The 25,714-nt window shown below is 38.4% G+C and overlaps 1 protein-coding gene across 3 annotated transcripts in view; it reads left to right on the top strand.

The window, feature by feature from the left end:
* Positions 1 to 25,714, top strand: part of TDRD5 (tudor domain containing 5) — a 94,330-nt gene continuing 68,616 nt past the window's right edge. The window contains exons 1-5 of one of the 3 annotated variants that reach the window (XM_081824696.1): positions 1 to 59; positions 735 to 971; positions 1,730 to 2,137; positions 4,099 to 4,292; positions 22,690 to 22,773. In XM_081824696.1, coding sequence (XP_081680822.1) covers positions 740 to 971; positions 1,730 to 2,137; positions 4,099 to 4,292; positions 22,690 to 22,773 — 918 coding nt within the window. In that variant the 5' untranslated portion in view covers positions 1 to 59; positions 735 to 739. Of the gene's footprint in view, positions 60 to 94; positions 972 to 1,729; positions 2,138 to 4,098; positions 4,293 to 22,689; positions 22,774 to 25,714 lie in introns of those variants that run through there. The other 2 variants (XM_081824698.1, XM_081824697.1) reach the window with 2 other exon arrangements.

The following is a 25,714-nucleotide window of genomic DNA, read 5'->3' on the forward strand; positions in this document are numbered from 1 at the left end:
GAGAACCACTTTGACTGTCCCGGCCCGCAACGGCAGCACCCGCGCTGTGGGCGACACGGGTGAGGGGCGGCGCGCCACCTGCCTGCAGCCCGCCGGCCTTCCACCCCGCGGCGTGGGCAGTCGGGGTCGCGGGAAGGAGAGCTGCTCACACCTCCTGGGGCGGGGAGAGACGTTGGGGGCGGGGAGGGGACCCCTTGGCCCCGGCAAAGAGGAGGTCGTTGACTTGGGTAAGAGGAAGCGGGCGGCCTCCCAGTCGGTCTGGGCCGGAGCAGGTACGCTGGTGCGAGGTCTTCACCTGGAGCCCTCTCCGTGGGCTGGGGAAGGCGGTATTGCGTTTGCCTCCTTCCCGGGCCTTTTCCCAGCGTCGACGAGGGATGCTGTGTTTGCGGTGTAGACTAAGACCCCAAACAAACCCTTGTTAATGCTTCAGCAAAACAAAACAAAACACAAAACCCAACGAGCCCGGAACTTGGGACTTCGCACACATTAGCCAGGGGCGGTGATTTCTCAGGCGTGCAGCTTAACACAGGTTGAGATTTAGAGTTTGAATTGTGTGAGGGCTTTGCGAAATGCAGCATTTCAGAGAACCCTCACGGTTTTGCTTCTGCTTTATCACCTTTAGAACTCGCTTCTTGGTTGTTTATATTCCACTGTTGTTCCTTTTAACACCCCCCGCCCAACTTGGGTTTGTTTGCTTTTCTCATGAGCCATGTTTCTATCTTAAATCCGGTAAGGTGCAATGTCTGAACAAGAGCGTGTACAGGAATGCCTGAGGAAAGAAATAAGGTCACTTCTCATTTCCACCAAAGATGGTTTGACCCCACAGCAGTTGGAAAAGGAGTACCTTTGGATGGTTGGCAGCCATTTGCCACTCCGAATCCTTGGCTATCGGTCAACTATGGAGCTGGTGTTGGACATGCCTGATGTTGTCACTGTCTGCCCCTGTGGGGATGGTACTGTAATACTGAAAGGTAAGCTTAAGATTTAAGATCTATAAGCTAAGCAATAATGATTACTTAGGAAGGAATTATTCTAGCAAATAAATAGGTGATAGGGATTAAGGGGTGCACTTGTGATGAGCACCGGGTGATGCATGGTGTTGAATCACTATACTGTACACCTGAAACTAATATAACACTGGATTTAACTGGAATTGAAATAAAAACTTAAAAGGAATTGTTATGGCAGTTATCCTGCATATAGCAATTATCCTGCATCCCAGTGAGGGGATTTTAATATTTTGAGGGGGAGAGGGTTCATGGTTACCTTTGAGGTTGTGGGAAGAGTGAAAGCTTTAGCAAAATCAAGAAATCTTTCCCCAGAAAAAGGTGCATTCACAAAAACTACAGTTTACATATGATTTCAGATTGCACCTTAAATTGGCAGAAGCATAACAGTGGGAATTTTAAATTATGAACTCATGTTTTAAATTTCATGAAACAAACATTGCAGGGAAGTTTGTTCATCTTGAGAGTTTCAGGTATTTCAGCAGTCAGCGGTAATGCTAAATACTGGGATTTATCTTTCTGTTTTCATTCTCTGGTAGAGGAGCTAACAAGTGGTTGTAAAGTACAAGAAATGGAGGAACCAAGGGTTCATGTTTATAATGCTACCTAGATACACAGCTCCTTGGAGAGTTAAGAATTGTCTATATAACCACAGATGCAAAGGATAAAGAAAGGAATTAAGTTTTCACCTAAATATGATTTCTTTTTTCACACCTCCTTAGCCATTCCAGATGAATCCACCAAAGGAATAGCAAGTTTGGTTGCAAAACAGAAGAGCAGCCATAAGGTTCGAAACTCCGAGCAGAAGGGAAGGGCCAGTGTTTGCTCTGGGCCAAGCTCCCGTCGGCGAGTACCTTACCGAGGAAGGGTGCCCCCCATTCTTCCAGCTGTTGTGAAGAGTGAGTTGAAAGACCTCTTGGCGTTATCTCCTGTTCTCCTTTCTGATTTTGAGAAGGCATTTGTCAGACGATTTGGACGTTCATTCCAGTATGTGCAGTATGGATTCCTCTCTATGTTTGAAGTGCTTAATGCTGCTTCGGATGTCATTTCTGTAGAGCAGACCAGAGCAGGTTCTTTGTTGATGCTAAAGAAGAGCGTATCAGAGGAAAAGCAGAGAGGATGGCCAACAGGTAAGCATGCGAGCATTAGTCACTGTATTGTGGGTTAGCAGAATTTGGAGCAGTCCTGGCAGCTATGGAAGTGTGTAATGTCTCAACTCCCAGAGTTTGTCAAAAGGTGCGTCCTGGCGCTCCCACTTGCTGGCTGAGTGATCTCGAGCAAGTTACTTAAAACATCTAAGTCTTAGGTTCCTCCTCTAGAATAGGAATAATAATACTTGCCTCTTGGAGTTGTGCTGAGGATTAAATGAGATGAACTCAGACAAGTGCCTCGCATTTAGTAAGCTTATGATAAGTGGTAGCTATTACTATAAAAACACAAGATCTGCTTTCTCTGGAGCACTGTAAATGAACATGAGTCCTATGTGTTCATGTAAAGCTATAACGTGGGAAATGAAGAGATTAAAAAAAAATACTGGTCACATTTACCATCTAATTTTTGCTGGCACAGATCTTTGATAACCTAGCAAGCACTGCAGTAATTTATGTAGTGTAACGATAACCACCTTATTTAGCGTTTTACCTTGGATTCTCATTGCCACACCATAGAAGGGTGAATAACCCAATCTTAGAGATAAGGAAAAGAAAGCTCAGGAAAGTTAAATGACTTTTCCAAAGTTGCATGACTAGGAAAGTGTTACAGCCAGGGTTTGATACTCAGCTTTTAATACTGTTCAGTGCTTTTCTTACCCAATTGTTGTCCCTCTTGTTTTTGTTTTTTTAATGTATATATTTATTGAAGTATAGTTGACACACAATGATCCATTATTTTCAGGTGTACAACATAGTGATTTGACAACTTTGTACGTATGCTGTCCTCACCACAGTGTAGCTACCACATTATTACAATACCATTGACTGTAGTCCCTGTGCTGTGCCTTTCGTCCCTGAATCACTGTCTCAAAGTCTCAGAAGACCAATGTGATCATTTGTATAGTGCCTCACTAGATCCTTGACAGTACAGAATCTATACACTGAGCGTATTTGAAGAATTTCTATGCCTATTTCAGTGATTTTTCTTTTTCTCTAAAATCTGTATTTAGAGTAATGTAGGTGAAACCATGAGAAAGTCCCAAGTGTAGAAACCAATACTTAAACTATGATAGGAAGTATAATTTGATGAAGATATCCTAGGGTGTTTACATGCTCTGGTCAGGGAAGACTGCAGGGGCCAGTGAGTATTCTTGAGTTGCTCAAACTTAGGGAGACAAACTCATCATGCTGTTAAACTTATAAGAGGTTGACTTGTATAAAGCAGTTTGCCAACTTATTGAATGGGGGGAGCGATATTCCTTCCCAGTGATTGGATTGTTCATGTTTCCCATCTGTGGACCCTTCATCCTGTCATCAGGATACATTGGAAACAATTTGTGTGTGTGTGTTTGCGCGCGCGCTTGATCTTATGGTAAAGAGCTAGGCTATAATGAAGTCTAGTGATAAATCGTTCGTGTTGTACATCAACATATATCTCTCCAGTGGTATTTTCCTCCTACAAATCTTGAAGAAAAAAATCTGTACTCTAGAATATCCTTTATTCTGTAACTTTTTTATCCCCCTTTCTGCCTCCCGTACTACTAGGTGATTGTCTGGTTTGAGAAGCATAATTTTAAGCAGACTCCTTATTTGGAGGCTTTTTGACCTCCTAATAAACAGGATACAGCTTTTTAGGTTTTTACCTATTGAAACCTGCCTCTTTGTAATTACATTCAGGTGGCCTTAAGTGGAGTTTTTAGGTAGCCCCAACCTTTTCAGTAACACACTTAATGATCTCTTGGTTTTCGTCTATAGATGACGAGAATCTCTTCCATTGTATGTAGATTTTATTTGGCAATATGAAAACATAAGCTTACTTTCCTTAATTGTTATTTCAGAGTTGAGGGCAGTTAGGTCACAGTAGCCTCTATAGATAACCACCGGAAAATAAAGTAGAAATCGTTAGTGACAACTTTTCTCTGTTCTTTTATTCACAAAAGGAGGGAAAATGTTTACTCAGCCTTTTAGAATGAAGCAGGGGTCGTACTCCACAGGCTCCCCAGTTGCAAAGGCCCGCTTTTCACAACCCACTTCAAACATGGAACTACCGAGGCAAATATTGAACGTGGAAAAGACTTTTAAGTCAAATGCAGTAGAGACTTCAAGGCTGAATCACACTGAAAAATTAAACCAGGTAAGAGATCAGATTTTGGAGACATAAATACACCAAAAATGTGTTTAAATTCAGTATTTATTACTTAGAACTGATGGAAAAGCTTACCTTTTAAAATTATAAAGTCATTTCATATTTGAGCATTTTCTATGGTTGTGTTGATTACTAGCTAGTAAGAGGTGGCACTGGGAAAAAAGTACAATTTTATCAGTTCCTATGGTTTCTTTGACAGGTTTCCCCTGCTATTCGAAAGTAAAGTGTTCCTAGGAAAGCTTTCTTAAGTTGAACTGGTATAAAGCAAGGAAACAGTTACCATTAATTTATATGGAAATTATTTTGAACATTCCCAGACCCTCAAAATAATCTCTAGTGGGCATTTCTGATACCTTAAGACACATCTTGCTAATGGTTTTTCTGATACCTTAGGACTTATCTTGGTAATTGACGCACAAAATAAATAAATGGAGATAAAGCACAGCATCAAGCCACCGTAGCTTGATGCTGAATGAAGTTCTTGGGGAAGGAGGTTGGCGGTGCCTCTCCGGCTGCTCAGAGTGCACATAGCCCCCGTAACCACTCATTGCAAAACAAATGCTGGATGCTGTTTTCACTTCTGAAAATCCTCTTTCGATTTCTTTGAATTAGCAAAACAAGAACTAACCCTAGATCCTTCATAAAAGCAAAGGGGCATAGCGTGAACTTTTGAAAAGCAAGGGGTACCTGTACTTTCTGCAGATGACCCTCACATCTCTCTCTAGTTCCAGCTTCTCACCAAAGTCCTAGAAGTATATTTGCAACTTACCTCGTGGATATCTTCACTGGAATGGCTGGCCTGAGCACTACAGTGCTGGTATTTTTTTGACTATGTATACACTGAAGGATTTTTCAACAAAAGCTACTAGAATATAACCAAGAAAGGCCTGGTTAAATTAGCAAGATAACAACCTTTTTTTTGCATTAAAAATTAATTATATTTTATTTAAATTCAATTAACACAGTGTATTAGTTTCAGAGATAGAGTTCAGTGACTCATCAGTTGTATATAACAGCCAGTGCTCATTACATCACGTGCCCTCCTTAATGCCCATCACCCAGTTACCCCATCCCCCAACCACTCCCCTCCAGCAACCCTCAGTTTGTTTTCTATAGTTAAGAGTCTCTTAGGGTTTGTCTCCCTCTCTGATTTCGATTTGTTTTATTTTTCCCTCCCTTCCTCTATGCTCCTCTGTCTTGTTTCTCAAATTCCACATATGAGTGAAATCATAGGATAATTGTCTTTCTCTGACTGACTTATTTCGCCTACCATAATAACCTCTAGTTCCATCCACGTCCTTGCAAATGGCAAGATTTCATTTTTGTGATGGCTGAGTAATAGTCCACTGTATATATATACCTCATCATCTTTATCAGTTTATCTGTTGTTGGACATCTGGGCTCTTTCCATAGTTTGGCTATTGTGGACACTGCTGCTATAAACATTGGGGTGCAGGTGCCCCTTCGGTCACTATGTTTGTATCTTTGGGGTAAATACTCAATTAGTGCAATTGCTGGGTCATAGGGTAGCTCTATTTTCAACTTTTTGAGGAACTTCCATACTGTTTTCTAGATTGGTTTCACCAGCTTGCATTCCCATCAACAGTGTAAGAGGGTTCCCCTTTTTCCACCCTCTTGCCAACATCTGTCATTTCCTGACTTGTTAATTTTAGCCATTCTGAATGGTGTGAGGTGGTATCTCATTGAGGTTTTGATTTGTATTTCCCTGATGCCAAGTGATGTTGAGCACTTTTTCATGTGTCTGTTGGCCATTTGTGTGTCTTCTTTGGAGAAATGCCCATTTCTTAACTGGATTATTTTTTGGGTGTTGAGTTTGATAAGTTCTTCATAGATTTTGGATACTAACCCTTTATCTGATGAGACATTTGCAGATATCTTCTCCCATCCTGTCAGTTGTCTTTTTTTTTTTTTTTTTAAAGATTTTATTTGTTTGACAGAGACACAGTGAGAGAGAGAACACAGCAGAGGGAGTGGGAGAGGGAGAAACAGGCCTCCCACCGAGCAGGGAGCCCGATGCGGGGCTTGATCCCAGGACCCAGGGATCATGACCTGAGCCGAAGGCAGATGCTTAATGACAGCCACCCAGGCGCCTGTCAGTTGTCTTTTGTTTTTGTTGACTGTTTCCTTTGCCTTGCAAAAGTTTTTTATCTTGATGAAGTCCCAGTAGTTCATTTTTGCCCTTGTTTCCCTTGCCTTTGGAGACCTATCTAGCCAGAAGTTGCTGTGGCTGAGGTCACAGAGTTTGCTGCCTGTGTTCTCCACTAGGATTTTGATGGACTCCTGTCTCACACTGAGGTCTTTATCCATTTTGAGTCTATCTTTGTATATGATGTAAGAGAATGGTCCAGTTTCATTCTTCTGCATATGGCTCTCTAATTTTTCCAGCACCATTTATTGAAGAGACTGTCTTTTTTCCATTGGACATTCTTTCCTGCTTTGTCAAAGATGAGTTGACTATAGAGTTGAGGGTCCATTTCTGGGCTCTCTATTCTTTTCTATTGATCTATGTGCCTGTTTTTGTGCCAGTACCATACTGTCTTGGTGATGACAGCTTTATAATAGAGCTTGAAGTCTGGAATTGTGATGCCACCAGTTTTGGTTTTTTTTTTTCAACATTCCTTTTGCTATTTGGGGTCTTTTCTGGTTCCATACAAATTTTAGGATTATTTGTTCCAGCTCTGTGAAAAAAGTCAATGGTATTTTGATAGGGATTGCATTGAATGTGTAGATTGCTTTAGGTAGCATAGACATTTTAACAATATTTGTTCTTCCAATTCATGAGCATAGAACGTTTTTCCATTTCTTTGTGTCTTCCTCAATTTCTTTCATGAGTATTTTATAGTTTTCTGAGTACAGATCCTTTGCCTCTTTGGTAAGGTTTATTCCTCAGTATCTTATGGTTTTGGGTGCAATTGTAAATGGGATCGATTCCTTAATTTTTCTTTCTTCTGTCTCATTGTTAGTGTATAGAAGTGCAACTGATTTCTGTGCATTGATTTTATATCCTGCCACTTTGCTGAATTCCTGTATGAGTTCTAGCAATTTTGGGGTGGAGTCTTTGGGTTTTCCATATAGAGTATCATGTCATCTGCAAAGAGTAAGAGTTTGACGACTTCTTTGCCTATTCACATACCTTTTATTTCTTTTTTTTTTTTTTAAAGATTTTATTTATTTATTTGAGAGAGAGAGAGAATGAGAGACAGAGAGCAGGAGAGGGAGGAGGGTCAGAGGGAGAAGCAGACTCCCTGCTGAGCAGGGAGCCCGATGCGGGACTCGATCCCGGGACTCCAGGATCATGACCCGAGCCGAAGGCAGTCGCTTAACCAACTGAGCCACCCAGGCGCCCCCTTTTATTTCTTTTTATTGTCTGTTTGTGAGGCTAGGACTTCTATGTTGAACAACAGTGGTGATAGTGGACATCCCTGCCGTGTTCCTGACCTTAGGGGAAAAGCTCTCAGTTTTCCCCCAATGAGAATGATATTTGTTGTGGGCTTTTTGTAGATGGCTTTTATGCTATTGATATATGTTCCCTCTATCCCTACACTGTGGAGAGTTTTAATCAAGAAAGGATGCTGTACTTTGTCAAATGCTTTTTCTCCATCTGTTGAGAGGATCATATGGTTCTTGTCCTTTCTTTTATTAATGTGGGGTGTGTAACATTGATTGATTTGCAAATGTTGAACCACCTTTGCAGCCCAGGAATAACTTTCATTTAGTCGTGGTGAATAATCCTTTTAATGTACTGTTGGATCCTATTGGCTAGTATCTTGGTGAGAATTTTGGCATCCCATGTTAATCAGGGATATTGGTCTGTAATTCTCCTTTTTGGTGGGGTCTTTGGTTTTGGAATCAAGGTCATGCTGGCCTCATAGAAGGAATTTGGAAGTTTTCTTCCCTTTTTAGTTTTTAAAACAGCTTCAGAAGAATAGGTATTAATTCTTCGTTAAATGTTTGGTAGAATTGCCCTGGGAAGCCATCCGGCCCTGGACTCTTCTTTGTTGGTAGATTTTTGGTTACTGCTTTGGTTTTCTTGCTGGTTATGGGTCTGTTCAGATTTCCTGTTTCTTCCTGGTTCAGTTTTGGTAGTTTATATGTTTCTAGGAATGCATCCATTTCTTCCAGATTGCCTAATTTGTTGGCATGTAGTTGCTCATAATATGTTCTTATAATTGTTTGCATTTCTTTGGTGTTGGTTGTGATCTCTCCTTTTTCTTTCATGATTTTATTAATTTGGGTCCTTTCCTCTTTTCTTTTTGATAAGCCTGGCCAGGGGTTTATTGATCTTACTAATTCTTTCATAGAACCAGCTCCTAGTTTCGTTGATTAGTTCTGTTCTTTTGGTTTCTATTTCACGGATTTCTGCTCTAATCTTTATTAATTCTCTTCTCCTGCTGGGTTTAGGCTTTATTTGCTCTTCTTTCTCCAGCTACTTTAGGTGTAGGGTTAGGTTGTGTATTTGAGACCTTTCTTGTTTCTTGAGGAAGGCTTGTATTGCTATGTACTTCCCTCTTAGGACCGCCTTTGCAGCATCCCAAAGGTTTTGAACAGTTGTGTTTTCATTTTCATTTGTTTCCATGAATATTTTAATTCTTCATTAATTTCCTGGTTGACCCATTCATTCTTTAGTAGGATACTCTTTAGCCTCATGAATTTGAGTTCTTTCCAACTTTCCTCTTGTGATTGAGTTCCAGTTTCAAAACACTGTGGTCTGAAAATATGCAGGGAATAATTTCACTCTTTTGGTACCGGTTGAGACCTGATTTGTGACCCAGTATGTTTTCCATTCTGGAGAATGTTCTATGTGCACTCGAGAAGAATGTGTATTCTGTTGCTTTAGGATAGAATGCTTTGAATGTATCTGTGAAGTCCATCTGGTCCAGTGTGTCATTCAAAGCCATTGTTTCCTTGTTGATTTTCTGCTTAGATGATCTGTCCATTGCAGTGAGTGGGGTGTTAAAGTCCTCTACTATTTTTGTTATTATTATCAATGTGTTTCTTTAATTTTGTTATTAATTGGCTTATATAATTGGCTCCTCCCATGTTAGGTGCATAAATATTTATAATTGTTAGATCTTCTTGTTGGATAGACCCTTTAATTATGATATAGTGACCGTCTTCATCTCTTATTATAGTCTTTGGTTTAAAACCTAATTTGTCTGATATAAGGATTCCCACCCCAGCTTTATTTTTATATCCATTAGCTTGATAAATGGTTCTCCACCCCTTCACTTTCAATCTGGAGGTATCTTTGGGTCTAAAATGAGCCTCTTGCAGACAGCATATGGATGGGTCTTGCTTTTTTACCCAATCTGATACCCTTGTCTTTTGATTGGAGCATTTAGCCCATTTACATTCAGAGTAACTATTGAAAGATATGAATTTAGTGCCATTGTATTACCTGTTAAGTCACGGTTTCTGTATATTGTCTCTGTTCTTTTCTGGTCTAAGTTGTTTAAACGAAGCTCTCTCTTCATTTAAAGGATCCCCTTTAATATTTCTTGCAGGGCTCGTTTAGTGATCACAAATTCTTTCAGTTTGTTTGTCCTGGAAGATTTTTCTCTCTCCTATTTTGAGTGACAGCCTTGCTGGATAAAGTATTCTTGGCTGCATGTTTTTCTCATTTAGCACCCTGACTATATCATTCCAGTCCTTTCTGGCCTGCCAGGTGTCTGTGGCTAGGTCTGCTTTCAGCCTTATATTTCTTCCTTTGTAGGTTAAGGACCTCTTGTCCTGAGCTGCTGTCAGGATTTTCTCTTTGTCTCTGAGATTTGTAACCGTCACTATTACATGTCCAGGTGTTGACCTATTTGTATTGATTTTGAGGGAGATTCTCCGTGCCTTCTGGACTTGAAAGCCTGTTTTTTTCCCCAGATTAGGGAAGTTCTCAGCTATAATTTGTTCCAATATACCTTTTGCCTCCCCTTTCTCCTCTTCCTCTGGTACCCCAATTATTCAATATTGTTTCGCTTTATGGTATCACGTATCTCTCAAATTCTCCCCTCATGATCCAGTAGTTCTTTATCTCTTTTTCTCAGTGTCTTTATTCTCCATCGTTTTATCTTCTCTATCACCAATTTTCTCTTCCTCATTTATCTTAGCAGTTAGACACTCCATTTTTGATTGCATCTCAGTAATACCCTTTTTGATTTCAACCTGATTAGATTTTAGTTCTTTTATTTCTCCAGAAAGAGATTCCCTAGTGTCTTCTGTGCTTTTTTCAAGCCCAGCTAGTATCTTTATAATTGTTATTCTGAATTCTAGCTCTGACATCTTATAACCATATTGATTAATTCCCTGGCAGTTAATACTGCCACTTGTTTTCTTTTCTGGGGTAAGTTTTTCCATCTTGTCATTCTATCTAGAGAAGAATAGATGAACAAGAGAACAAAATACAAATATAGCAACCATGACCCCATCAAAATATATACTAAAAAATCAGAAGAGATCAGAAACCAAAAAAAGAAAGAAGAGAGAATATAATCCAACAGGTGGACTGAACAGAGCAATACCCTTGGTCCTGGGTGTATTTTGGTCTGTTAGAAGAATCTAGATCCCAAAATTGTCAGGAAAGAGAAATATATATATATATACATATATATATATATATACACAAAAATAAAGTTGAATACAGTGAAAGGAAGCCAAAAATAAAGAATATATATAAAAATGTAACTGTAAAAATGAAAATTCAACAAGACTTAAAGAGTTCATAAAATAAGAAACAGTTGAAAAGGAAAAAAAGAAAAAAAATTGAAATTAAATACTAAGGAATCATGAGAAGAAACCCCAAATCTACATACTATTTTATCCTAGTGCTGGAGTTTTGCAGTTCTGTGTGATCGGTAAACTTGGTGTTAGCCAGATGTTCCTCCTGGTCTTCTGGGGGAGGAGCCTGTTGCACTGATTCTCAGGTGTCTTTGCCCCCTGCGGAATTGCACCACCCTTGCCAGGGGGCCAAGCTCAGTGTAAGCTGCTTCACATTGCTCTATGTGGCTTTTGTTTCTGAAGGCTTTCTGCCCCACTTTGGGGATGGAAATGAAAATGAAAATGGTGGTGCCCCGATCTCCAACCCTGGAGCTGAAAATTTGCACACCCCAGTGTTTAGTGCACCCTCAGGGAAAAGGAATCACTCACTCTTGTGTCCCTGGTTTCTGTGGGCACTGTGTTCACTCAGCCTGTGACCAAGTGTTTATCTCAGGCACATGACCCTTACTGAGTTTCCAAACTTACAGACTCCTGCAGTGTGCACTGGGACTGCTCCTCCCATGGCAGGGATGGGGTCTCACTGTGGTTCTGCCTCTTGATAGGCCCCTGCTTGGAGAGCAGTTGCCCTACCATGCCCCCGCTCAGAGTTAATGGCAACACCGAGCTGAAAGCCCACTCCTGGGCTCGAGGATAGCAGCCGGCTTCCCTGCTCTGATGCTTGGGAACTCTGCTGCACTGAGGCACCCCTGTTCCTTCTGTGACCCCGGGGATCCTGAGACCACACTGTTCCACCTAGGATTCTGCCCGTTTGGCCACCTGAGCACCTTTCAGGCAGGGACTTCCCTCACTGGAACACATTTCTAAAAGTTCTAATTTTGCACTCTGCTGCTATATCACTTTCTGGGTAGCTGGCTCCCTCCCTCCGGGGTTTATCTTCTGATATATCTTCTTGGGTTCACTTCTCCACACCTCCTACCTTGCAAAAAGTGGTCGCTTTTCTATTTGTAGAATTGCAGCAATTCTTTTCTTAGATCTCCGGTTGAGTTCGCAGGTGTTCAGAATGATTTGATAGCTATCTAGCTGAATTCCAGGAACCAGATGAAATTAGGGTCCCCTACTCCTCCGCTGTCTTCCTTCTCAATCCATGCAAGATGACAGCTTAAGTAGAGTTCAGAATAAGCACATGGAAATTAAATTCAAGACATAAAAGTGCCTTACCTGTGTAACTTAAAAAAAAATTAGCTTTAGTAACAATTTACGTACAGTAAAATTTACCCATTTAAAATGTACAATTTGAGTTTTGACAATGTAGCCAAGTCATGTAATCACCATGAAAATCAAGAAGCCATTTCCATCATTTTCAAAAAGTTCCATTATGCTGCTTTGTAATTGATCTCTTTTCCCAGCTATAGCCACAGATATAAAAATCACTGCTTTCTGTGAGTTTGACTTTTTAAGAGTTTCATCTAAATGGAATTAAATAGCATCTAGCTTTTGTGTTTAGCTTCTTAGCATGATGCTTTTGTTACTTTTTTTGTTGCGTATCATTCCACTGTATTGATATACTTCAATTTGTTATCTACTCCCATTAGATGATACTTGGGTTGTTTCCTTTTTGGGGTATTTACATATAAAGCTACTTTGAACATTTGCATACGCCTTGTATGACTGTGGACTTCAGTTCTCTTAGGTAAATACCTAGGAGTAGGGTTGTTGGGTCATTCAGTAAGTATATGTTTCACTTTATAAGAAATTGCTGAACTGTTTTCTAAAGTGGCTGTACGATTTTACATTCCTGTGAACTACATAAGAGAGTTCTAGCTGCATCTTTGTTAACATTTGGTATTGTTAATTTAAAAAATACCAGTCATTTGAGTGGGTGTGTGGTGGTATTTCATTATGGTTTTAATTGGAATTTCTCTAATGATGAATAATGTTGGGTATCTTTTCATATGCATATTTGCCTTTTGTAAATCTTCCTTAAAGTATCTCTTCACATCCTTTGCTCATTCTTAAGAATTGAGATTTGTGTTGAGTTGGAAGAATTATATATGAATGGGTACAAGTCCTTTACCAGAGACATGTTATGCAAATGTTTTCTCCTGGTCTGTGCTTGTCTCATTTCCTTAGTTCTGTCTTTCATGAAGCAGAAGCCATTAACTTTGTTGAAATCTAATTTACTTATATTTTTCTTTTGATTCTTGCCTACCTAAACTTTGTTGAATATGAAGTCACAAAAATGTTCTGTGTTTTCTTCTAGAAGTTTTATGATTTTAATTCTTAGGTCTATTATCCATTTCTTTTTCTTTCTTTTTTTTTTAAAGATTTTATTTTTTTGACAGAGACACAGTGAGAGAGGGAACCACAAGCAGGGGGAGTGGGAGAGGGAGAAGCAGGCTTTCCGCTGAACAGGGAGCCTGATGAGGGGATTGATCCCCGGACCCTGGGATCATGACCTGAGCCGAAGGCAGATGCTTAACGACTGAGCCACCCAGGCGCCCCTCTATTATCCATTTCAAGTTAATTTTTATGTAAGGTACCAATATGGATCAAAGTTTTATGCAATGGCTAGCTAATTCCTCTAGCACTATTTTTTGTAAAACACTGTTTCTCACTGAACTACCTTATTACTTGGCACCTCTGTTAAATCTGTTGACCTCTTGTATATGTAGGTTTTAGGACTCTCTATTCTCGTCATTGATTTACATGTTCTTTTGTCAATACCACACTATCTTATTACTCTAGTTTTATAACATCTTGAAATTATATAGTTAAGTCTTACAACTTTTTTTTTTAAATTGCTTTGTCTACTCTAGGTTCTTTGCATTTTCATATAAACTTAATTTGATATAAATCAGCTTGTTAATTTCTACCAAAAATAAATATGCCTCTTGTGATTTTCATTAGAATTACATTGGGTCTATAGATAAGTTTGTGGAGAATTGACATCTTAACAATATTGATCCATGGGCATAGTATATTTCTCCATTTGGGTCTTTAAGTTTTCAGTACTGTTTTATAGTTTAAGTACCCAAGGCCTGCATATATTTTGTTAAATTTTACCCCCACATTTTTCATATTTTTGATATCATAAAGGATGTCTTCAATTTATTTTCTAGTTAATTGTTGCTAGTATATAGAAAATTAATTGGACTTTTTTGTATATTGACCTTTATCTTGTGACCTTGAATCAAGTTACTTGATAAACTTATTTCTGTAGTTCAGATCATTCTAGTAGCTATTTTGTAGAGTTGGGATTTTTAAAAAAAAAGATTTATTTACTTATTCATTAGAGAGAGAGAGGGGAGGGGCACAGGGAGAGGGAGAGAAATCCTTAAGCAGACTCCTGACCCTGAGCGTGGAACCTGATGTGATTGGGGGAGTGGTGATTGATCCCAGGACCCTGAGATCATGACCTGAGCCAGAATCAAGAGTCAGACGCTTAACCGACTGAGACACTCAGGTGCCCCAGAATTGAGATTTTCTGCGTAGATCATCATACCATCTGGGAGTAGACAGTTTTACTTCCTTTTCAATCTGTATGCCTTTTTTTCCTTCTTAGATAGGCTGGGCTCTCTGGTATAATAATGCATAGAAGTGGTGAGAGTGGAAATTCTTGCCTTGTTCCTGACTGTGGGGGAAAAATATTCAGTCTTTCATCATTAACTATGGTTTTAACTGTACCATTTTTATAAATGCCATAAACCAGGTTGAGGAAATTCCCTTCTGTTCCTAGATTCTGAGATTTTTTTTCTTGGATGTATATAGAAATATTCTCCATCCATTAAGATGATTATAGGATGTGATACTGTGATTTACTATATAAAAAATACATTCTTTTCTCTTTTCTGGCACAGAGCTCCTAAAACCCTTGGAATTTTTAAAGCGATGAGAGCTTTAAAGGGGTCTTTTATTGTTAATGATGTGACTTTTGGAAATCACCTAAGATGGGGGCTGGTTGCCAGTTGGAGCCAACAATGTGATTAGAGGGTTGGAACCTTTTAGTCCTACCCCCAATCTCCTGAGAGAGGAAAGGGGCTGGAGGTTGACTCATTGGCCCCTGGTGAATGAAGTCAATCAGTTATGCTGTTGGGACAAAACCCTCAAAAAACCCCCAATATGTTGGATTTGGAGAGCTTCCAGGCTAGTGAACAGTAGACATTTGGGGGGAGAGTGGCATGCCTGGTGAGGGTGTGGAGCTCCATGCCTCTTCCCACATACCTGACTGTATTAATCTCCTCCATTTGTTTCTGAGTTATATCTTTTAAAAAATTTTTTTATTGATTGTTTTAAAAAATTGAGATATATTTAACATATTAGTTTCAGATATTCAACATTGATGCATTGATATCATATGTATAATATGAAATGATTGCAGTAGGTCTACTTAACATCCATCACGACACAGTTAAAATTATTTTTTTCTTGTGATAACTTTTAAGATTTACTCTCTTAGCAATTTTCAATTATACAATACAGTATTATTAATACTGTATTAACTATTATATAATGTTACTATAATTATATAATGTATATTATGTAATATTTATTATTCTATATCATTAATACATATAGTATTAAATATATTTGCCATGCTGTACATTACATCTCCAGGACTTTTTTAAAAAGATTTAAAAAATATTTATTTGACAGAGAGCAAGCGCACATAAGCAGGGGGAGTGGCAGAGGGAGAGTGAGAAGCAGGCTGCCTGCTGAGCAGGGAGCCAGACACGGGGCTCCGTCCCAGGACCCTGGGATCATGACCTGAGCCAAAGGCAGACGCTTAACGACTGAGCCACCCAGGCGCCCCCCAGGACTTTTTATAACTGGAATTTGGTACTTTTTTACTCTCTCCACCTATTTTACCCACTCCCAAACTCCTGCCTCTGGATACCACCCATCTGTTCTTGTATCTGTGAGCTCAAGTTTTTGTTGTTGTTTTGTTTTTTAGATTCTGTGTATAAGTGAGATCATACAGTGGTTGTCTTTCTCTGAGTTATTTCCCTTAGCATAATGCCCTCAAGGTCCATCCATGTTGTCACAAATGGTAGGATTTCTTTCCTTTTTTACGGCTGAATAATATTCCTGTGTGTGTGTGTGTGTGTGTGTGTGTTTGTATGTATGTGTGTGTATACCGTACTCACCCTCAGACCCCATCACAAAAAACATCACATTGGGTGTTAGGGCTTCAACATACGAATTTTAGGAAACAAAATTCAGTTAGTATAGTACCCACCCTAACAAAGCAAAGCTCAAAATGATTGAGTCCAAATAAATTAACTGTGTAAATCTCAATAATGAAAGATAAGTTTGCTTTGTTTTTTTCCAATGTTTGAAGTTCTTCTATCTTCCAAATTTATTGTACTAACTAAAAATTCCAGAAAAAATGTTAATAATAGTACAATTTTTTTTGCAACGACTTTAAACTCCATAGAATTTGGTGGGAAGACTCTGCCTGTAACTGTCAGAACCAGGCGATAACAAATGCACAGGACCTTTGATCCTGGCATGGCTCCAAGGAGGGGATGAGAGGGATGCACAGACACTTTTTCTGTAACTGTTTTCCTTTGAGTTTCATGCAGCTCCAAGAATTCCTCATATATGCAATCTAGTAACCACATTTCACTGCAAGTTGAAGTTTTTGCCATGGGAGCTGTTTGAATCTTGTTCCAAAGAGTGGGCTCTAATTCCTAAACTATGTATTTTAATTTGCTAGCAGGACAGACTCCACATAATTATCAGATCCTACATAATCCTATTTATAAATGTACAACTTGACATTTCTTCAGAATTACAGATGTAACAGTTTGCTCTGTGGTCCTACTCAGAACTCTACAGGTGTATGTATTAGTGTAGAAAAAGAACAGATCTATAACAAATTTAGATTATACATTTACAGACTTTTTGATACTCTATTTTGTTTTTCCACAGTGAACATATGCTATTTTGTCATAAGAAAATCATGTTATTAAAAAGAATAAAAATAAATTTCTCTTTTGTCAAGTGAGTATTAGTATTTTTTCATCTTTCACCTCTGAGAGTAACAGCCAGGCATGATCTTTGGTCTGCTGCCCTTTGCTCATTGCCATGCTTTGTTTCACAAAGCAAATGGCTAGAACACTTTAAACTCTGTTTTGCAAGATGTGAATAATCTTTATACCAAATTCTATTAAATTCCCTTTATATTGACTGAGAGGATGTTTACATGGAGAATGAAAATGTGAGTGGATGAGTATGGATTAGCCATATTTTCTAGGGAATGAAGCCTCAGATGCTCTGTCTGCGTGTAGTCCCAGATCACAGCTAACCATGGTGTTACTTTGCTTCCATTAATAGGTCATTGCCTGTAAGAATGTTTGGTCAAGGAATAGGGATCTGGCATTTTTGGGTTCTCTAGCCTTCATAGTTTATCTAAGAGTACCCCATCCTACTCTACTCCCATCTTACACATCAGAAAACTTCATTGTAACATTCAGCGTGAGGTTTAAAGTAGGTAAACCTGGAATTATAAAAGAAGATCTGATCTTAAATGAATTAAAAATCAGGGATGGGTGTTAGTTTGCACCTAACTTTTAATTTGCAACCAAAGAGTTGATAGTTTTTATGTGCATTATGTGGTGTGCTTGGTATTGGATATAAGAAAAGATGCTTTTTTATTTTCCTTGATTGACCGGGCCAACTGTCTTTTAAGAGTATCCTGGACAAGCAACTGGGTATATTAAACAGTTACTGTCAGCAGGAGCTGTTTGATGGGTTCATTAATGCAATTTTTGGAAGTTGTGTTCCCTGGCCAACTAAAAGTAGCTGTTACCTGTATGTTTTCTTGTGAGTTTGGATGAAATTTTCAGTACGGCAAGTCACATTCCATACTGCCCGGCTTCTTGTCAGATGAGGTACCTAGTAAATATTTCAGCAGTTGAAAACTTTGCTTCTATATATGTCTGTGCCAGTTTTGTGATCTTTATCAGAAATGTATTTATGTTTCACCATATGGCCACAGGGCTGTAGTATATTCCTCTAAGGATGTCACTTCTGTTCATTTCTGCTTTTAGCTTCATGCATTTTCTTTCCAAAATGCTCCCACCCTCATGTTTCCATATATCACCCAGGTGTCTGTTTTTTTAAAACTTTTTATTACAAAGTAATAGAGATTGATTGTAGAAGATTTGAAATACAGGAAAGCACAGATGAAAAGAAAAAATCACCTATGCTTTTCTCACTCAGAAAGTTGACTTTTTCTTTTAAAGTTTTTATTTAAATTCCAGTTAGTTAACATACAGTATTACATTGGTTTTGGGTGTGTAGTATAGTGATTCAGCACTTCATATATCGCCCGGCGCGCATCACAAGTGCACACCTTCATCCCCATCCCCATCGCCTATTTCAACCCATAGCCCCACCGCCTCCCCTGTGGGAGCCATCAGTTTGTTCCCTACAGTGAAGAGTCCCTTTCTTGGTTTGCCCCCCTCTCTCTCTCTGTCTCCCTCTCTGTCTCTTTTTTTCCCCCTTTGCTCATTTATTTTGTTTCTTAAATTCCACATATGAGTAAAATCATATATTTGTCTTTCTGACTGACTTATTTTGAAAGGTGTACTTGTACCCCAGTGTTTATAGCATCATTTTCTACAGTAGACAAATTATGGGGAAACAGCCCAAGTATCCATCAACTGATAAATGGGTAAAGAAGATGTGGTAGACACACACACACACACGCAATGTAATATTAACCATAAAAAAATGAAATCTTGCCATTTGCAACGACATGGATGGAACTAGAGAGTATTATGCTAAGTGACTTTTTTTTTTTTTTTTTTTTACTTTTAAATAAAGTTGGAATCATTCTGGTCCAGGTTTGTGACCTGTTTTTTTTTAGTCATAACTGTAAGTTGTGAACATCCCACATTATTAAGTATTGTGATGCAACATAATTTTTAATGGCAGTAGGATGCATCATAATTTATTTAACTTGTAACCTTGGTTAGGCATTAAGGCTCTTTCTAATGTTTGTTATTAAAAATAACTTTGTGATGAAAATCTTGCTCAAATTTGCATATATCTCCATTACTTCACAGGATAAATTTCTGGAGTGACAATCACTGCATCAAAAAGAATGTGTATTTTTATGTAGTTAGGCTGTCCTCCAGAAAAGTTGTTTCAGTTAGCACTCAGATAAGGTGTGTATGGAGTGTGCGTCTTTCCTGTACCTTTGTTAATACACAGTGTAGACAACCTCTCCCTCCCCACCAACCCAGTCTGTTAGATCTCCCATTTCTTTCCTAATGCCTTTGGGCATATTATTTCTTCATGACACTCTGTGAGTCTTTTCATGATATTTATCATAATTGCAGTTATATATTATATTTATGATTATTTCATGTCTGTCTCCCCGCACTAGACTACCAGGTTCCAGGAAGGCAGTGACCATATTGAGTTTATTTACCCCTGTATATCCACTGTGAAGCACATAGTATGTGTTCAGGACATTTTTGTTGAATAAATGGGCATTATTGTGAAAATAATTTTCCAATTTGATAGGCAAGTTACTATATTTGACTAATGTCTGTTTATTAGAGGTTAAGCGTCATGCTTCTATTGCTTAATTTACTATTAATTGCCTATTCATGTTTTGTCCGTTTTTTTGAGGAGTATCATCTTTTGATTCAAAGCTCTTCTCTGCCTCTTCTCTGATCCTAGAGGCTCCTATCTGAATATGGTATTTTTTTCCCTGTCACTTTCCATCTCTGCTTATGCCCCTATAATATTTTTGTTCACTTGATTTATTATCCATTCTTTGTGTTTGCTAGGTAGGCATCTGAGACAAGCATTATTGAAGTCAGGGTCCCCTCTTATTTCCTGGTGTCAATCACTGATTACCTTCCTCTCTTACTGCCCTTCCCCTCATTATAATTTCTACCCTCCAGTTATAGATACCCCCAAGATTAGCTGGACTTTAAGAAATCTTCCCTACCCCATTCAGCTTAAAGTCAGCTTAATTTAGTGCTCTAGCTTGAGGCAAAAAAAATTTTTTTTTTCCTTCTCGAGAAGCATTCTGTCCCTAGCTAAGAGCCTATCATTTTGACATCTTAAGCCCAGGCCTGGCGACTATTTTCTTTAAAGGGCCACACAGTAAACATTTGAGGCTTGAGGTCCAAATGGTCTCTGTTGTAAACACACAATTCTGCCCTTGTAGGGTGAAACACAATCATGTAGATAATGTATAAATGAGTGAGTGTGGCATGTTCCAGTAAAATTTTTTTATGAATACTGAAATTTGAATATCATATAATTTTCATGTGTCACAAAATATTCATTTTATGTTTTCCCCCCCAACTATTTAAAAATGTTGAGACTATTCCAAGCTTATGGGCAGTACAAAGACAGATGGTGGGCCAGATTTGGCCCCTGGCTTTCATTTCCTGACCCTGTCACAAGCCACACTCCAGAGAGAAAAATCACATTTGTAATTCTCATCCTGTCATTTACCTCCCAGTTCCCCAAACTTTTGGAATTTGTTAAAAACCAGCAAAAACCTACCTCTGTGTTCCAAGGTCCTTTAGATTTCCTCCTAAAACTTGCTGTCTTTGAGGCTGTTTCCCTGGGTCTCTTATTATTCATCCCTTTCGAATCAGCACCTGCACTGGATTCTTTCCTAATTTCTATGCATTCCGCATTCCACCTTTATAATGTCCCCTCTTTCTAGTCTTACTCCCTAGTCTAAGACTCCCATCCAGAGAGTTGCACTGGGCTCCCCGTTGGTTGTCCACCTCTAATATCATTTTCTGCTGACAGATTAAAATTCTGATAGTGTCTCTTCCTTGCTGAAAATCTCAAGGTTTTGTCTACATAACCAAGTAAAACTCATTAGTTTGGCACCTAAGGTATTCTGTAGTACTTCCTTCTCTCTTCTTCGGTGTTCTCTTCCACTACTTCCTTAGTGCCTTCAGGCAAGTTATTTTTTTCCCCTTTTCCTGTGCTTATGATGTTCCTTATGACTTCATTGCCGTCTCTACCACCCTTCTTTGCAGTGTCCCCCCACCCTTCAAGGCCCTTCAAAAAGGAAGCTTTCCCTATATTTATAACCTAATGTGATAATAGGTCCTTCTGTGCTTCTGTCCCTCTTTGGTGATGCCCAGAGTCAGCCGTAGGTTATAGCAGTTTATGCTTTTATCTCATTTCCCTACTTAGTTTTAAGTGGCTTGAGAGGGATGACACTGCCGTGACCTTTTTTGGTCCCCTGAAACAGTGATAATACAAGAAGTTGTACTGACTCTTCTAATGAGGGGAGCATGTCGGGATGTGAAGAATCAGTTCTCTTTTGATTCTCTTAACTGTTCACTGGGAAAGCTTTGGCAAGTTCTCTGATGGCAGATGCAGAAGAAGTATGAAGAACATAAGCCCCAGGGCTGAGGCTTTTTGTGAAAGCTAGCGATATAATCCTAGGAATCTAATCTCCCTCCCCCCAGCCCCTTTTCCTATAACCTTACAAGATACTGAAATCGTCTTCATTTTCCAGGTGAAGAAACTGAGACTTAAGAGGTTATACAGTTTGTAAGTAATGACAGGCCAAGTGAAAACCAGAAGAAAGATGAAAAAATACAAAGTTTAGAAGGAAAAAATATTCATAGTGATTCTGTCTATGTGATAGGATTTTAGGTAATGTGTCTTTCCTAGCCTCTATTTTTCCTGCTTACTATCTTTAAACATACATTACGACTCTTAATGCTTTAAATCATCCCATTTCAGATGTTGTGGTTTTACTGGGAGAAATGCGAATCCATGGTCTTTGATTCACTTAGGCCTCCCCTGACGTGGCTGTTCGCCTGGTGGGGTTGTCTGCATGTTCGTCATGCTTCTCTGACCATAACTGCCTGAGCTTCTGGCTTATTTTTCCAAATAGTCCTGTACATCATCTTCTACCTTATTGGGATCTCTTTGCCTTTGGCTTGTCTCAGCTAAAATCCTTAGACCCCTGTTGTCTTAGTTTATGCCTCTCCTGTCTTTACTCCCTGCCTGTTGCTTTTGGATAATCCTCCATCGTTTTCTCACCTTATTTTTCTGCTTTCTCAACTGCCTGAACTGTCTCCCCTTTCCCTCTAAGTCTTAGGAGTGGGCCTTGCTACTGAACTCAGGATACTGAAGCCATTAGTCACTCTACCTTCTGACCCCACATTCTGTATCCCACCTGGTTCTTTCTCCCTTCTTTTCTGTTACAACAGAAGAGCTTTTCCTTCCTACCCTGGCTCACATTCCTTCCTGCCTCCTAGGACCTTCCACCATTCAGTCCCTTCCTTGCATTTGGCATTCACTAAGCATATGTTTAATAAACATCTAATTTTTATAAACAGAAGAAAATTAGTAACAAAAACCCTGTCTGGGTAAGAGTAGGAGATTGAGTAGGAGTTTGAAAAATGGAATACTCTAGAATCTAATTGTTTCAGAGAATGTTAATTATCCTGGAAAATTACAGTGTTGTTTTATAGATTCCATCTACTCTAAATATATTTTATATGGTATGAAATGTTATAGTGCCTCTTAAGAATTTACCCATTTGATTGAAAGACATTTCCTGTGGTAGAGGTTTCCTTTTATATATTGTTCAGATTTACCTTTGATCTTTTTCTTTTTGGATTATAACTTGAACTTTTTTTTTCCCCCATAGTTGGAGAACACATTCAAATCAGTTATTGCACAAATTGGACCTGGAGGGACTATCAATCCAGAACTAAAGCATAAGATAAGATTTGTAAGTATTTTCTGTTTCTGGGAAATGAATATGAAAATTAATTATACATTTAGATCTCATTTGTGGTTAAATTTACTTTGCTTATGAGTGTTTATTTTATAATTATACCTGATCTTTTCAAATATATTGCAAATGGAGTGGCTATTCTTTTAAGATCAGGAAAAAAAATTACTCCTAATAATTTTTTTTTTTTTTTAAAGATTTTATTTATTTGACAGAGAGATATAGCGAGAGAGGGAACACAAGCAGGGGGAGTGGGAGAGGGAGAAGCAGGCTTCCCGCCGAGCAGGGAGCCCGATGCGGGGCTCGATCCCAGGACCCTGGGATCATGACCTGAGCCGAAGGCAGACGCTTAACGACTGAGCCACCCAGGCGCCCCACTCCTAATAATTTTTAATGTTCTCAAAATTATTTAGAAAATGGAATTCTTCCATAAATGCTGTCCTCCTTTTTTTCTTCCCCTTACCCCTGTAAATCATTGTTAGCAAACAGTTCAAGATCTTTCCAGTATCAGTTTCATATATATGTATGTCAGATATTATTCTAAACATTACATGGCATTTCATTCTGCCAGTGCACTTTCGTTTATGAGATCTGCGATTGATTAAATTGGGGTTGTTTCTAGCCTTGGCTATTAAAAAAATGTTACGGTTAATGTCCTCAAACATGTATCTAGAAGTGGACTTGTCAAAGGCATTGAGTAATTTAGTTTTGGTCATTAATACTAAATTGCCCTCTAAAAGGTTTGAACAGATTTGCACTCCCACTCGTGGTGAAATGTTATTTTCCAATAATGTTGTAATTTATACCTCTTGACTTTTACATCTGAGCATCTTTCATATGCTTAGTAGCCATTTATATATTTTTATAATTATTTTTATGTTCAGTTAGCCACTGTATAGTACATCATTAGTTTTTGATGTAGTGTTCAATGATACATTGTGGTTAACACCCAGTACTCATCACTACATGTGCCCTCCTTAATACCCATCACCCAGTTATCCCCTCCCTTCTGAGATCCTTAATTCGTTTTCTGGGGTCTATATACATATATATAGGGGTCTATATATAAATATATAATATATATAAATTTATAATTATATACATATTTTTTTAATAGATAAAGTTTCAATGTAGTCCTTTTTTCCCTATTCAATGCTACCTTTATATATGTACCAGTTTTATTTTCCCTGTAACTCTGTGAAGTAGTGTCCTCTAACAAAGAGAACAAAATACACCCAGGAAGTACTGAAACACCCTACCTTGCCCACATTGAGAGATTATAGCCCCTCTTCCTCTTATCCCCCCCTTTTAAAAATTTTTTAATTTTTAATGTTTTTAAAAATTTTTTAATTTCATAAATTTTATTCTTGGGTTTCATTTTGGCTTTGCTTTTTCGGTGGTGGCTTCTGACTGCTCCGGATTTTCCCAGGCTGCATCTTGCCTGGATTGTGGTTGATATTTAGGACTCTGTACATTTCCTCCACCACCCCTCAACAGAATGACTAGGAGGAGGAACTCCTAACAAAGAAAAGAACCAGAGACAATGGTTTCTCCTGCAGACCTAATGGATATGGATATAAGCAGGATGTCAGAGATAGACTTCAGGGTAGCAGTTATGAAGTCAATAGCTAGGCTTGAGAAAACCATTAGTGGCAATATAGAATCTCTAAGGGCAGAAATGAGAGCCAATCAGGCTGAACTTAAAAATGCTATGAGTGAGATGCAGTCTAAACTGGATACTCTAACAACCAGGGTAAGTGAGGCAGAAGAATGAATTAGTGATCCAGAAGATAAACTGATAGCCATTTATATTTCTTATGTGAATTACCTGTTCATGTCTTTGGCCTAATTTGTTGTTTTTCCTTGTTAATTTGTGAAAGCTCTTTGGCTGTTAATGTATCGGGCTGAAGGGTATGTACACTTAAAATTTTGGTGGGAGCTATTCTTATTTGAATGATCAGAGTGCCGTTACGACTCTTACTGCTTTAAATTATTCCATTTCGGATGTTGTGGTTTTACTGGGAGAAATGCAAAAACCATGGTACATTCAAACCCTTTTTTTTTGTTTGGACATTGACTATGTATCCAACAATTATTTATTTAAGAATGTTCAATATGATTTCTTATGGTAACAAAAAATTAAAGGAAAATTAAACATTCATTGGTAAAGGATTGGTTAACTACTCAAACTAGACAGTATCATGAGGCTCATAAGAAAGTTTACGTGTATATCAATTAATTTTCATGGAAGTATCTCCTTGATCTATTGTTTGACTTTAAAAACAGGTGTTATAGAATAACAAGTTTAGTATTGTCCTTTCATGTAAAATTATGTATAATGTGTGTGTCTACATAAGAGGTTTCTGAAAGGATGATTTATGAAAAGCAGCAACAATTATCTCTGGTCACAGGATTTTGGAATCATTTTTATATTTTTCTGAAGCTTGATTTAGCCTTTTTAATGAAACATGTAATATTTGGAAAAATCTGGGACAACACAAAACTTTTTACACTTTATTGGGATAGAGTAAGTCTGCTTTTAGGAATTTTTCCTAAAAGATAATTGGACAAGTGTGCAAGATGCAAATATGAAAATAATTATAATATTTGTGACAATAAAACACAGGACACAGCCATAAATAGAGGATCAAGTAAATAAATTTATATGGAATAATTTGATAACTCTATAGCCAGTTTACATGTTGATCCATATTTACTGACATGGAAAATTGTTTGTGGTATGATAATAAAAAATTTGTTTTGGAAATGATGACCTTATTTTTACATTAAATATAGGTATTTTTATGTACATATGGGCAACAATGACTATGATAATTTTTTCTTTGCTCAATTCTGTTTTTCAAAGTTTTCTATAGTATCCATTTTATTTCTTTTCTACCATTTAAAATGCTTGAGGGATGCCTGGCTGGCTTGGTTG

The sequence above is a fragment of the Leptonychotes weddellii genome, chromosome 6, assembly GCF_054177405.1.
Source record: "Leptonychotes weddellii isolate Sample4059 chromosome 6, ASM5417740v2, whole genome shotgun sequence".
Classification (NCBI taxonomy): Eukaryota; Metazoa; Chordata; class Mammalia; order Carnivora; family Phocidae; genus Leptonychotes; species Leptonychotes weddellii.